The 14,638-nt window shown below is 35.6% G+C and overlaps 1 protein-coding gene across 1 annotated transcript in view; it reads right to left on the reverse strand.

Annotated features, from left to right (window-relative positions):
- Positions 1 to 1,133: 1,133 nt before the first annotated feature.
- Positions 1,134 to 14,638, reverse strand: part of LOC105438218 (ankyrin repeat, SAM and basic leucine zipper domain-containing protein 1-like) — a 60,315-nt gene continuing 46,810 nt past the window's right edge. The window contains exons 8-11 of the mRNA XM_030972014.1: positions 12,881 to 13,163; positions 10,440 to 10,549; positions 7,591 to 7,816; positions 1,134 to 2,677 (exon numbers count right to left, since the gene is read on the reverse strand). Coding sequence (XP_030827874.1) covers positions 2,486 to 2,677; positions 7,591 to 7,816; positions 10,440 to 10,549; positions 12,881 to 13,163 — 811 coding nt within the window. The 3' untranslated portion in view covers positions 1,134 to 2,485. The remainder of the gene's footprint in view (positions 2,678 to 7,590; positions 7,817 to 10,439; positions 10,550 to 12,880; positions 13,164 to 14,638) is intronic.

Here is a 14,638-nt window from a genome sequence, read left to right on the forward strand (position 1 = left end):
AATCTAATCAGGCAGATCATATGGCTTTAATTGCAGGAAAAAGTTTTGAAGAAAAGCTACAAGAACAACTTCTCATGGATTTTGTCAATTTCAATGCAAGTAAACTGTACCAATAATTAAGTTTTCAGCAGTAAATGTAACACTAAAACATGATTTGAAATAAATTGAGTTGCTCACTGAATCTGGATAAATTGAGAAGAGATACTAATACCAACAAGTCAACGCAAAGCGTAGCATCCCCTCGCAGGGTACAAATGGCCTATATACGTCAGAACAAGTTACCTCTGTTGGACTATACTATTATATTACTAGGCAAGGAAGTTAACCTCATTTTCACATATATATTAATAGGTGTTTTTGCATATTTAATGAGCTATGACCTTTCACCTTTGACCTAAATACTCAGAAATTGAACTTAGGCTGTACTTTTTTTTGGATACCATGTACCTTTATATTAAATTTCATTAAAATCTGTCAAACAATACTAAAGTTATGGATCGGAAACCAGATTCGCATATTTAATGAGCTATGACCTTTGACCTACATACTCGGAAATTAAACTTAGGCTGTGTTTTGATACCATGTACCTTCATATCGAATTTCATTAAAATTTGTCAAACATTACTCAAGTTATCGATCGGAAACCAGATTCGCATATTTAATGAGCTATGACCTTTGACCTACATACTCGGAAATTGAACTTCGGTTGTATTTTGATATGATGTACCTTCATATCAAATTTCATTAAAATCCCTCAAACATTACAGAAGTTATTGATAGGAAACCAAATTTGTTACCAACGAACGGACGGACGCACGGAAGGACGGACGGCAGCGTAACTATATCTTCTCCGACTTCGTCGGCGAGGGGATAAACAATCAACAATGTATCTCATGATAATAACCCCATTTCACTTTAGTTGTCCATGGGGAGCCTCTTGTTCAAACAAATTTTGTGAAATCTTTCACATTACTGCCAAAAACACACACATAGGTCTGTCATATAATATTGTTGCCTAAGAAGAAAAAAAATGAAATGATTAGAAAAAATAATAACATGAATAATAGAGTGGAAAAAATGACTACAGCATTCAGGTGGATACTATATGGCAAGAGAGGCATTTTATACTATGCACCAATAGTGTTTATCTCTTATGGCACTGGCAAAATAATGATACATCACACTGCAATTCAAATTACATACATGAAGTAGATACATCCATTAGAAGAGTTTTGTGATATGCATACAAATAAAACATTTTTCGATCTACAAACCCCACTAAACAATAATGCTTCATGTGACAAATTGCTGACATTGGTTTAAAAAAAAAAAAGCATATGTTCTGCATAATACAACAGAAAAAATTAAAACAAGTCAAGAATCAAGCTGTGGCAGGGCTTCAGGCTCTAATAGCTTTATCGAGAAGGAAATGATGTACTAGTCCTGTCAAAATGGCAATCTTATAAAATATGATCGAAATTACGGTCTGCAAGGGAGGGAGCACGCCTCATTTGATTCCTCCCCAAAATACAATGCACATAATAACTTGGATCAATAATATCCTTAACAACACTTACATGTACTACTAGATGATTGTGAGCTCAGAAAGAATAAATCAAAATAGTGTTGGTAAAAAAAATAATAACTATATAAAACTAAAACTCAAAATATATTCATGTTTCATATTTAGATTATGTACAGACAAGATTGAATTTACACAACCCCTGACAAAGTATATGAAACATCATTACTCTTATCCCAACAGTTTTCCAACCACAGTGCCGTAAGACATTTTTAGGGTGCAGCGAGAGAAATTTAGTTACATCAAGCATTTTATTTTGGAATGCCAATTTTGTGAAAACCGTATTGAAACCGCTATGTATTTTCATGAGGAGATAACATTTTAAAGATAATAAAGTGTCTTTCTTCCGAGATGATCAAATATGAGACTTTTACCACAAATGTATGTATTCTGCAGCGAGGTGCCCACATACATAATTGTACCTAGTGTGTTTGGATTACATATCCATCATATGAAAAACATCTTTATTTTTGCTCGATTGCAAAATTTAGAAACAAAATGTGCCTGTAGGTATGTATACGGTACTTGACAAGTGCCAGAGTGATGAAAAATGTATCTTCTGTGATAAAATTGGGATTGAGGTGACGCACATTTTAATATTAATTAAAAGGGTGCTGTGATAAACAAAAAATGTTGAAAAAACACTGTCTCATCTCACCATTACATATAATATAATTGTCTCAATAACATCCCTTTGTCAGGGTGTCTCCTCAAAGTCACACAACCAATGAAGTTTACAGGCAAGCCTGGGCCCCATCTAATAAAGAGTTGCGATTGAGAAAATCAAAAAGACAACCTTATTTTTTGCAAACCACAATAGATATACTTTCACGGCTTCATCAAAAAATGACAGCAACCTGGAAAAAAATAAGCACAGGACATAATGAAAAAGATTATTTTTTTTTAGAAAGAACCAATCTTCAACCATCTTGGTTTGACAAAACTTGACCATATTGGTTTGCTATACCAGGCTACACTTACAACAACCCCTAGAGCCGTGAGCGCCATTAAGGTCTTACTTAGTGTTGACATGCCTCGTTTATCAGGATCTTCTATCAGATCAGCTGGGACTACGTCAGGGCTGGTATCACAGGCCTGCAAAAAGAGAACAGAGAAGAGAAAAATAACTAACTAAATTGGTGCTGATATTCTACTTTCATCACTGATACCAGGATTACTGCATTACTTCATCTTTAAGAAATCTTTGAAGAATACATGCCTATATTAACAAGGGAAACACTCTTGGTGGCCTCGCCTGCATTACACAATGACAAATTGAGGTTGGGACATTATTTATAGGCAGGGTGTCCCATTAGCAGGCCCCCCCCCCCCCAAAAAAAAATCCTTTTGAATATAATTAGCATTTTGAAGTGAATATTGACTAAAGCCCCATCTTAATAGAACTTTTTTGATCTCACCCGAGCGATATGTGGATGAGAAACAGTGGGGGGGGGGTCTGATCGTAAAACACAAGGTGAGCTTTTGGACAACGTCTTAATTAGCCATCCGCTAAAACCTCAACCGGATAGGTTACCATAACAACCGCACCTGTCTTATCGCGATCAGCTGCGCGCTGTATACATTTTGTCATGGCAAAGATGTAATTTACCCGGGCAGAGTTCCGCGAGCATCTTAATAGGCCGTTTATCAGGATGTCGCCCGGACGACACCTCGATATCACCCTGGCTCGACTAGGGTGAGATTTACCTCGATATTGTCCGGACGTTACCCCGATTGACGCGTCTTAATTGGAAGGGGGTAAATATCGTCTGGACGATGTCCGCACGTCATCGCGACTTTATTTTCCGATTAAGACTGGGTTTAAGAATCATCAGAAGAATTATTATTATAATTTGTACCAAGATTGATTACATTAATGAAATATAAACAATTACTATCTATATAAGACTTTTAAGTAGTACAACAGATCAGTGTATTCAATATCTTTAGCGAAGTACCCGGATGACTGACCAATATTGTTATCGTATTGCTCAGTTGTCTGGAACTTCAACTTTCGATATTGATATCATATCGATATCATACGAAAACAAAGCCATATATATACTGAGGTAAGTGAAATTTTGTTATTTCGCAAGTCAGAATGATATAGATAATAATAATATTGTATGGCTTTGTTTTCGTGTGATACAAGAATATATTGCTCTCGCTAAGACAATATATTCTTGTATCACACTCAGGACCATCCAATATTATATAAATATTAAAAATTGATTTATTAATTCTCATATTAAGTTGTGAAAACATAATCCAAGTCTACTGACCTAAAATGTCCTTTGACATCGACTTTGTAACCTGAAATTTGTGTCATATGATTTGTGATAGTTGATAACCCTTGGGTACAAGTTTCATGGAATTTGAACGAAAACTTTTGTAATTATGCTAAAAATTCAAAATCTTGATGTTGATGCCACAACAAAGTCGAAGTTTTCAGACCTGAATTGACATTTGACCTTGACTTTGTCACCTAAAAAACTAATCATATAATTGGTGATACTTGATAATCCTTGTGTTCAAGTTTCATGGAATAGGAATGTATACTTTCAAAATTATGATAAAAATTCAAAAACTTGTGTTAAGTTTTTGATGTTGAGGCCGCCGCCGCCGGAAAAGCAGCGCCTATGTCTCGGTTTTTGCTACGCAGGTGGGACAAAAATATTGTTTCACACATAGGACCCTTGAATGAAAAAGAGTCACAATAAAAAAGACCGAGGACTTTGTTTCAAGTTATCATGAATGGCTGTACAGCTGCTGGGTAGATAACAAAATATACATGTTTAATCTTGTTCTTGTACTTGTTTTGTTTTGTGTAAATTCACATGCAGTATTGCCACAAAAACAAACCAATGCAAAAAGAAAAAATGCGTTTGACCAAAGTGGTGGTAAAGACAAATATAATATTTTTTTCCTTCTGAAATTCCTCCCAGAAATCTTCTTTACATCCACTACTATTACTAATGGGAACCACTGAATATAAAAATTAAGTGCTACAACAGACAACAAAGGTATTTTTACTGACCCAAATATATGTAGAAGACTTCTGCATGCCAGATACTTATACTTATATGTAAATGTAATCCCATTCCAATTTTACTCCATAATGGGTTTCAGGTGTAAAGCGATGTAGAAGTTGTTTACATCCAATCCAAAAGATTGTCATGATAATGTTGTATTTATCATTGCTGAGCTCTTATTGTTTTAACAAACTTAAATGAACCAACAGTATATTTTTTTAAAGCCCGTTGTAGGCCTGGGACTAATATTTGAATATTCAAACTATTCAAATAACTTGCTGCCTATCGGCACTAAAATATTACTATAAAACTATTTGAATATTCACCCAACAACGAAAAGTGATTTTCATATCGAATATCTAAAACTCCATGATGATATTGGTATTTAAAACATAAAAAAAAGTACTACATAAAAGACAATACCCAGGCAAAAGTAGGTTAAAGAGTTCAAATAACAATAAAGAGTTCCAACACGTTCCATGATTGCATGGTAGTAAAGAGTTGGTATGATTTGAGACAAAACGCTACCATGACCGCATGCATGCAAGTCAGCTGTAGCCCCAGTGGGGTAACAGCTCAACCAGCAAAGCATGCAGAGCTCTGCGAATGCGTGCTGGGGATTGTCTATGTGATATTTTTCTTTGTTGATGTTTTGAACCTAATGGCCCAAATTCACAAAGATGGTTTGTCGACAAACCTAGGTTTATGTGCAGTTTCGACGCGTTTTCACAAACCAAGGTTTGTAAAAACGCGTCATATGACGCAGATAAACCTAGGTTGTCGACAAACCTCCTTTGTGAATTTGAGCCATGTTGTCTGACATTTTGAGACTTGTTGTTAACTTGTGTGTATGCATGCAAAATGCAGCTTGCCAGTTCATATCTAACTAGAAAGACCTTCGCCTGCATGATGATGCCTCTGCCATAGAGCGATTTTTAAAACCAAACAGAAGCAATTTTTAAAATTCAAGTTTGATTGTAATCCATTCACAGGTTCTCAGAATATCATGATTACAAGCTATTTTTCATATACATGTATGACCCTTTGATCTTTGACTTCATGACCCTAAAATATAATCAGTTCATTGGCTCTGCAAGATATATACATGTCCTGAGTTTGATAGTTTGATCCATCAGTCTGTTTTAATGATAATGTGACCACAAGCTATTGTTGCATACATAAATGGACCCCATGACCTTTGACCTCATGACCCCAAAATCTAATAATTATGATACAATATTTATAAAGCGCACAATAAACAACGGTTTCTCTATGCGCTGTACAAACATGAATGATAAGAAATATAATCACATAAAAGGAATCAACAAAGAGCAATGTACAAATGTTATAACTACTAAAATGACTAACTTAACATAGTAAAAAACATAATGAAACGATAGCTAACATGATCAAAACAAAAAAAGAAGTGCGTTTTTAGTAAAGATTTGAACGTTGCAGAAGTGAGTGCCTGTCATACGAATTTGGGAAGATCGTTCCAAAGGTTTGATCTAGCAACTGCAAAAGATCTACCCCCATATAATACTGGTTTTTGGTAGACAAGGTAATGCTTGATTGCTTGAACGGAGGGTTTGGTGTGAGTGGTATTGTTTGAGCAAATCAGTCAGGTATGAAGGAGAAGAACTGTGTTGTGCTTTAAATGTAGTTAATAAGAGTTCGAGTTATACTTTGTTGGCAAAGATGGCCCCCCAAATTTCTGGCACAAGGAACATGATTAATGTGGCAGTCACCGACATATACACTAGATAAGTTCATCAGTTCATTGGCTCAGCAAGATACATACATGTCCTGAGTTTGATGGTAATCGATCCTTCGGTTCTAATGATAATGTGATCACAAGCTATTTTTGCATACATAATGAGCCCTGTGACCTTTGACCTCATAACCTAAAATTCTAATCAGTTCATTGGCTATGCAAGATTAATGCATGACCTAAGTTTGGCAGGAAACCATTAATCAGTTCATGAGATAATGCCTTCACAAGCTATTTTTGTATACAAAATGAGCCCCATGATCTTTGATCTTTGACCTCATTACCCCCAAATCTAATCAGTTTATGGGCTCAGCAAGATACATACATGTCCCGAGTTTGGCAGGAATCCATCAAACAGTTCATGAGATAATGCGATCATGAGAACGGGAAGGACGTACGGATGGACGGTTCGAATAAAGTGATCACAAGCTATTTTTGCGTAAATAATGAGCCCTGTGACCTTTGACCTTGTAACCCCAAATTCTAATCAGTTCATTGGCTCTGCAAGATACATACATGACCTAAGTTTGGCAGGAATCCATCAATCAGTTCATGAGATAATGCGATCACCAGTACGGGAAGGACGTACGGATGGACAGCGGGAGAACATAATGCCTCCGTTAAAAAAATAGCCGGAGGCATTATGTTTTTGGATTGTCCGTCCGCCCGAAGCAATGACAAAAATATAATTTTTAGATTCTGAATTTGTATGCCAATTGCATTGACACTTAGCTGATTGATAAAACCAAAATTTTGAATATCATCTATTTCACGATCATATTTAATATGATTATTTTATTTTAATTTCGCTATGGTGTTTTTCATTATTGTTTTGATAGTAAGTTTGATCCTATTTCTTGTGGTATTTCTTGTGGCTTGTTTACTAGTTTGTGCACATGCGTAATGTGGCTCACCTGTTGCTATCCAAAAATGAAAATAATGACGTACATAATTATTCAATTATGAATTATTTTGTAATATTTCAATGAAAATTAGATTAGATTTATATAATCGTCAAAAACATTAATTCACAGTAAACCTGTTGAAATAATTTTCTCCAATGTTTTTTCCTGTTGGTTTGATAGTCATTTTCATCCTGTGTCTTCTGGCATTTTGTGGCTTGGATACCTGTGTGTACGCATAATTTTTGTATTAAAAACAGTTTGAGTATTCCGAACCTCAAATATCAAGATTTTACACATTACCTCAATAATTTGGATCTTGAGAGATCTGAGTTCTTGATGAAGCAGTCGGGTGTTATCAAGCATCTCTGAACAGACCGTTGATACCAGGTCACGACTTCCCGGTTCTTGACAAGACTCTGTCAGGCTGTTGTGTCTATCTAAGTTGCCTCTAATGTGGACAATACTCGACTTGATGTACGCTACATGCTTGTTCACATTGTCTAGGATCAAGTGCGTTTCTGGAAGACTGGAAAATAAAAATTACAATATCAAAAAATAATAAGCAGCAATGATACCGACCATAGGCGACCAATATACAAATGCTTTCAAATGTGTCTGTTATAAAGGCTATCAAACAAAAAAAGACAGAGAGCCTTTGGTTCTACAGAAGATATTTTTCTCTAGAGGGAGAATATAAGGGTGACCACTCTAATTAGATGGCCTTAATAAATAGTCCAACTACACTAGGGAAGTTGGGCTACACTGGACTCTGTTTTTCTCAATAGTTATGACTGACTCCAGCAATCAGAATTCATTTGTTGTTTTGGAGGAAAGTGGTGGGTGTTGCCTCCAGAGCCATTGTCATGGTAACTAGCGCATCACGAAAATAATGAAATTTTTGGAAGTTTATAAAAGACCATATATATAAGCTGATATTTTCTTTTCAATATCGTGGAAAGTGATATATTGTATATTTGCAAAATTCAATATCAACTCTTTATTTAAATTTCGATACCATGATATTTCAATATAATCAAGATATTGAGCAGCCCTAGTATAGAACATGTTAATATGAACCAATGAATTAACACCATTCCATTTTCCATTTAACACAATCACTCCAAGGAATACGTCTGTATTTCTACGTCTTAAACGTACATGTATGTTCTATTAGGACAATTTGTGTGAGGGAAAAGATGTAAAAAAAATATATATATATAAGCTCCCCGAGAGCCTATAAAAACAACTACATGTATGCCTTGAATATTAAAGCAGTCATTATAACTTTTATATACCGAAAAGGGTCATAGAATACATGTGGGACTTACCAATCATGGTAATCAAGTTTGTTTATGCTATCGAGACCTAGTCTTAATAGGGTGTCTGATCGCGCACCACTAGAGTATGTGTGCTAAAATCCTTCCCAATTTCGACCAATCAGATGGCTTGATTTATAAAGTGAGGTATATAAAGATATATAATTTGATCTCATTTAAACATGTGATGAAGTGCTTGTTATACAAATTAAAGAATGATGTTATTCATGATTTTGTATCTGATTAAAGATTTATTTCAACAACAACAATTTTTTTTTTTTATAAGTGCAATTGATGGTTGTTATGTTTCCAACCGTAAATCTCTGTGTATAAGATGCACTTTTTTCCCGCCGAAATGTTTAATTTTTGTTAAAGTGTTGATTTTAATATGCCCCTCCACCTGGCAATGTCTCCCAACTTGGAAAGTAGAACAACACTACATGTATGGCCGTCTGTCTGTCATCTTTAGTTTGAAAAAACGACATTGTTACTATTATTTGTGACAAGCACAAATCGACGCCTTCAACTTCACCTCGCAGTAAAATAAAGGTCCTTCCCCACGTGCATTTTTGAACACGGACCTGGCTTGCTGCTTGCCGAAATAGGGGTGCGTTTTATACACAGGTGTGTCTTATTCACGGAGATTTACGGTATTTCAAATTAAATAATTTCAATGAGTAAATGAGTATTTCCAGGGAAATTGCCAACCCTGCCTACGACTATAATGCGACTATATTATGTAACCACATACCCGTATTCATTGTGTGCGGGCAAGCACTGAATTCAATGACCTGGGTAATAGTATATTTGTAAAGTGCTTAGAGACATTTATATTAAGCGCTATATAAAAATTAAATATTGTTTCTATTATTTCCCGGATTCGTCTTTTTTTTCATTGTTTTAATAGGTTCCTCATATTTTACGTTACCGATTATTTACTGCCATCATTGTATTTTTTGTCATTATGCTTTATCTTGCTGACCTTAATAATATGTAAGCTGTTATTTTGTGAAATGTGAAACAATAAAACAAAAAAAAACAAACAAATGGCTCTGATTTTGATTTGAATCAAACATGAAGCTCAAAATACAAAGAATTAGATGCTTTTCATTTGTTTCAGTCCTGTTGAATTACCAATATGTGGTATATTATAAAATTCCATTAATTTTTTCTGAGTTACCATAACAACTGCTCTGGAGGCCACACCTTTGTTTTATAGGATATTCTTTATTACTGTCTATGTTGTAAATCTTCTTTTCGCACCTGGTACACAAGATGTACCAGGTAGGTAAGATAGCAAGAAATGTACATTAGTTGAACTTAATAATTATGTATGTAAAAAAAGTAGAAGGAATAAATGTTACTTGGAAATGAATGGAATTGCATGGAGAAAAAAAATTAACACATAATCTAAATTCAATTGGTGTTAGTGTGCATATTGTCTACATTAGAATCCCTCAAGGTGGGTGTCATTATATTTGAAGATATTACAGATAATATGACTTATAAAAAATTACAACTTTTTTACAAATTTCTCTCATATGTGTTTCCATCAGGTACTTAATCAACTAATCCAACCTATGATATGCTATTAGGTTTAATATTGACCATACGTTAACTTTCAAGAGTCAAATTTGGGGTTTCAATTGTCTGGTTAGGCTTAAAAAATCTTTCTTGAGATCAAATTCATAATCTGTCTATAATATAAAATTCTGTTTATTCCCTTTTTCTTTAAGCAAAGAAAATGTAGCCCATCTCATTACCAACTTATGTAGAGTAGATCACTGGTATCATGGGCTGTAATTTGCTGCCAAAGGAAAATGTGTCACTCACCTTAAAATTAATGATGGCTTCCGAATGCTGTTTGGTTCCCACTTTTTTCTATGTATTGCATGTATTGAATCTATGATTCTCTTTCGATGTCCTACTTGACTCACACCAATCTGTCAAAAATATGAAGGAGAAAAAAATAAAAAATAAATAAAGTCTGTTCAGAGCCAGAAGGGCATTAAAAGATATGAGTCAAATCTCTCCTGGCTCCAAACAGATGATAAGGTCCATCAAGGACAAGCAATCTTAAAGGATTATGCATAATAGTAGTGATAATTACAGTCACCCTAATACACTTAGAAGTGAATGATCATACCTCATCCTCTGCTTCAATGTATCAACAAAATATCTTTATTATTTACATGTATAATCAATGACCTAGTACAATTATTTTTTCAACATCTAATTTGTATAAATATTCGTCAAAACATACACTAATTATACAAAAACGGTCTGCATCATTGACAGCACATGATATCATTACTGGCAAGGCATAGATTCAAATGTCTTCTCCTAATCTTCCTGATATCTGGAAGAGCTGGAATGTTATAACTTCTTTTGAAGAATTACTAACTAGATGGAACTTCGACTGCGTGCAGTCGAAAATGATGCCTCCGTCATAGAGCAATTTTACAAACCAAAACAGAAGAAATTTTTTTAATTCAAGTTCAATTGTAATCCATCGACAGGTTCTCAGAATATCGTGATTACAAGCAATTTCTCATATACATATATGACCCTTTGATCTTTGACCTCATGACCCTAAAATCTACTCAGTTCATTGGATCTGCAAGATGTCCTGAGTTAAATAGTAATCCATCTGTCAGTTCTAATGAGAATGCGTTCACAAGCTATTTTTGCATACATAACGAGCCCATGACCTTTGACCTTTGACCTTATGAACCAAGCATCTACTCAGTTTATTGGCTCTGCAAGATACATAAATGAAGTTTGGCAGGAATCCATCAATCGGTTCTTGTGATAACGCAATCACGAGCTGTTTTTGCATACATAATGAGCCCTGTGACCTTTGGCCTTTGACCTTGTGACCCCAAAATCTATTCAGTTCATCTGCTCTGCAAGATACATACATGACCAAAGTTTGGCAGGAATCCATCAATCGGTTCTTCAGATAACGCGATCACGAGCTGTTTTTGCATATATAATGAGCCCTGTGACCTTTGACCTTTGACCTTGTGACCCCAAAATCTAATCAGTTCATTGGCTCTGCAAGATACATACATGACCAAAGTTTGGCAGGAATCCATCAATCGGTTCTTCAGATAACGCGATCACGAGCAGTTTTTGCATACATAATAAGCCCTGTGACCTTAGACCTTTGACCTTATGACCCCTAAAATCTACTCAGTTCATCGGCTCTGCAAGATACATATATGACCAAAGTTTGGCAGGAATCCATCAATCGGTTCTTCAGATAACGCGATCATGAGCTGTTTTTGTATACATAATGAGCCCTGTGACCTTTGACCTTTGACCTTGTGACCCCAAAATCTATTCAGTTCATCTGCTCTGCAAGATACATACATGACCCAAGTTTGGCAGGAATCCATCAATCGGTTCTTCAGATAACGCGATCACGAGCTGTTTTTGCATATATAATGAGCCCTGTGACCTTTGACCTTTGACCTTGTGACCCCAAAATCTAATCAGTTCATTGGCTCTGCAAGATACATACATGACCAAAGTTTGGCAGGAATCCATCAATCGGTTCTTCAGATAACGCGATCACGAGCTGTTTTTGTATACATAAAGAGCCCTGTGACCTTTGACCTTTGACCTTGTGACCCCAAAATCTAATCAGTTCATCGGCTCTGTAAGATACATACATGACCAAAGTTTGGCATGAATCCATCAATCGGTTATTCAGATAACGCGATCACGAGAACGGGACGTACGCACAGACGTACGTACGGACGGACAACCCGAAAACATAATGCCTCCGGCTACTTCGTAACGGAGGCATAAAAATTTAAGGGGAATTCTACTATTGAGAGTATTTGTTACAATCAATGGGTCTTTGTGAAATTCAAATACATATGATCATGGAGTCTCATGGTGAATTTTGGAAATAAACTATTACAACAACAGATTTTATACAGATCAGTGACATTGCATTTCACTTTTAACCTAAAGGTCTTACGTAATGCAGTTACCATGCTAATACTTGAAAACATCTGCCTTTAGAAAGGAAAGTATGAGGTCCTTCGGAAGCAACCTGAAAGCTATTCAATTTCTGTTCAGCTATATTCAGAGTAATTTAGAATGGGATGTCCAAGGACTTTCTCCTCCTGAATGAATGAATCTGAATACCCAGGTGGTGTAAAATTCCAGATGAGAACCTGTGATTACACATCTTTTTAAAGGTTGGTACGCCCTTGTAAAATATAGCTTCTTGTAGGAGTGAAGACCTGTCTGATACCTACCTTTTCTAAATCTGCCTCTGAAATCTGAAGGAGTTGAGGAAATGTGACTTCATGGTCTTTGAAGAGTGGGATGAGGTCACCGAGCTTGAGGCCATAGAGGAACAGTTCCAGATCATCTAGGACATGGTAGGACTGATGGTTAGACAGGGTAGATGCTGGTCTTGGTAGTGGTGGTGGTGGTTGGTGGTTAGTAGTAGGAGGAACGCTGGTGGTGGTGGTGGTGGTGGTGGTGATGGATGTGGCAGGTGTTGGTGTAACTGGTGTTGGAGACTGGATATCACCCCTGTGGAGATGACCAAAATTATTTTATAATCATAGCTACCCTTAACAATTCAAGAAAGAATGGCAACTTTTAATTGGATACAGAGAGGTATTTCATTTCTATTTTCATAGAATAAATGGACTCATCAAACATTTAATGGTAATCTTGAGTTGTGGCAGTGACAAAGCATAAACACCAAAAGAAGAAATCTCTAATTCTATCAAAATGCAAAGATGTGTAATTTGAAAGTAATGAGTGAATCAGAGAACGAAGATGAAGATCTCAGGGTCCCATCTTACAAAGACCCACGATTAATCTGAATTGACTTCAACTCAACGTGAGTTGGGTATCAAACACAACTCCTATAACAACATAGCAAACTTAACTTACAATTGATTGGAGGACTTGAGATCAATTTAATCAATTGCAACTTCATACAGGACCAGACCTGCCAACCTCTGGAGTTCAAAAACTGTATTCTTTAATCCCCAAAATTGTATTTTACTGACAAAAGTTGTATTCTTTAAAAAAACATGGACTGTTACACAAATCAATGCCTCTTACAGTTCGTACATACAGGAAGAATTTTTAGTATGGTTCATTGGTTGAATATGCATGATTTCGTCACGACCGGTGTGTTCGATGAACCAATGAACATCCCCAAATTGCCGATGTGAGGTGCTTGTCGAATACTTTACAGGATCATTTCGCCATTGAAAATGGCACACACACACACAAAAAAAAGATTTTCACCAATCGTTTTTTTCGTTGAAAATCATATTTTATTGAGGAAAATCTAATACGAAATACGACTAAATCATACTGGTTGGCAAGTCTGCAGGACCAGCTCTAGTCTGATAATGAGCATGAACTTGTCAGAGCTTTTTAGTATAAGCAGATATCATCACATCTTCTTGAATACCATTGAATGATTTCAACAACCCTGCAATACACCCAGATTCCTTTTAACTACATGATCAACTATACCAAAATAACATATCTGCCAACCATTCAACAACAAAATTTGGTAATTTCCTATGCCAAAACTGTAGGAATACAGTTAATTATACACACTTTTATACAGATATTTTCAGAAAACATGAGACATGTAGGGTTCATAACACCAGAAATAACTTTCTCTTCCATCATTCAGTTGTGTTACTAGAATTCAAGATTCCTATTACCCAGTGCCTTCATTTACTTTTAAAGGACAAGTCCACTCCAAAAATAAGTTACTTTTAATAGAAGCAGAAAAATCAGACAAACCAATCAAAAAAAGTTTGAGCAAAATCTGAGAACTATGGAACAATGAAAGCACAAGACAAATTGGGAACTCACTCATCAGTCTGTGACGTCATGTCCTCACTATCCACTAATTATTTTCTTTACATTGATAATCTAAATTTCCTATATTCCCCCTAAGAATCCTATTTCTTCACATCAGCATCCAAGTTAAATTGAGAGTAATATGTTTTTGTGTGGATGCAATAATATCG

This window comes from Strongylocentrotus purpuratus, unplaced genomic scaffold (assembly GCF_000002235.5).
Source record: "Strongylocentrotus purpuratus isolate Spur 01 unplaced genomic scaffold, Spur_5.0 spur5_scaffold_6, whole genome shotgun sequence".
NCBI lineage: Eukaryota > Metazoa > Echinodermata > Echinoidea > Camarodonta > Strongylocentrotidae > Strongylocentrotus > Strongylocentrotus purpuratus.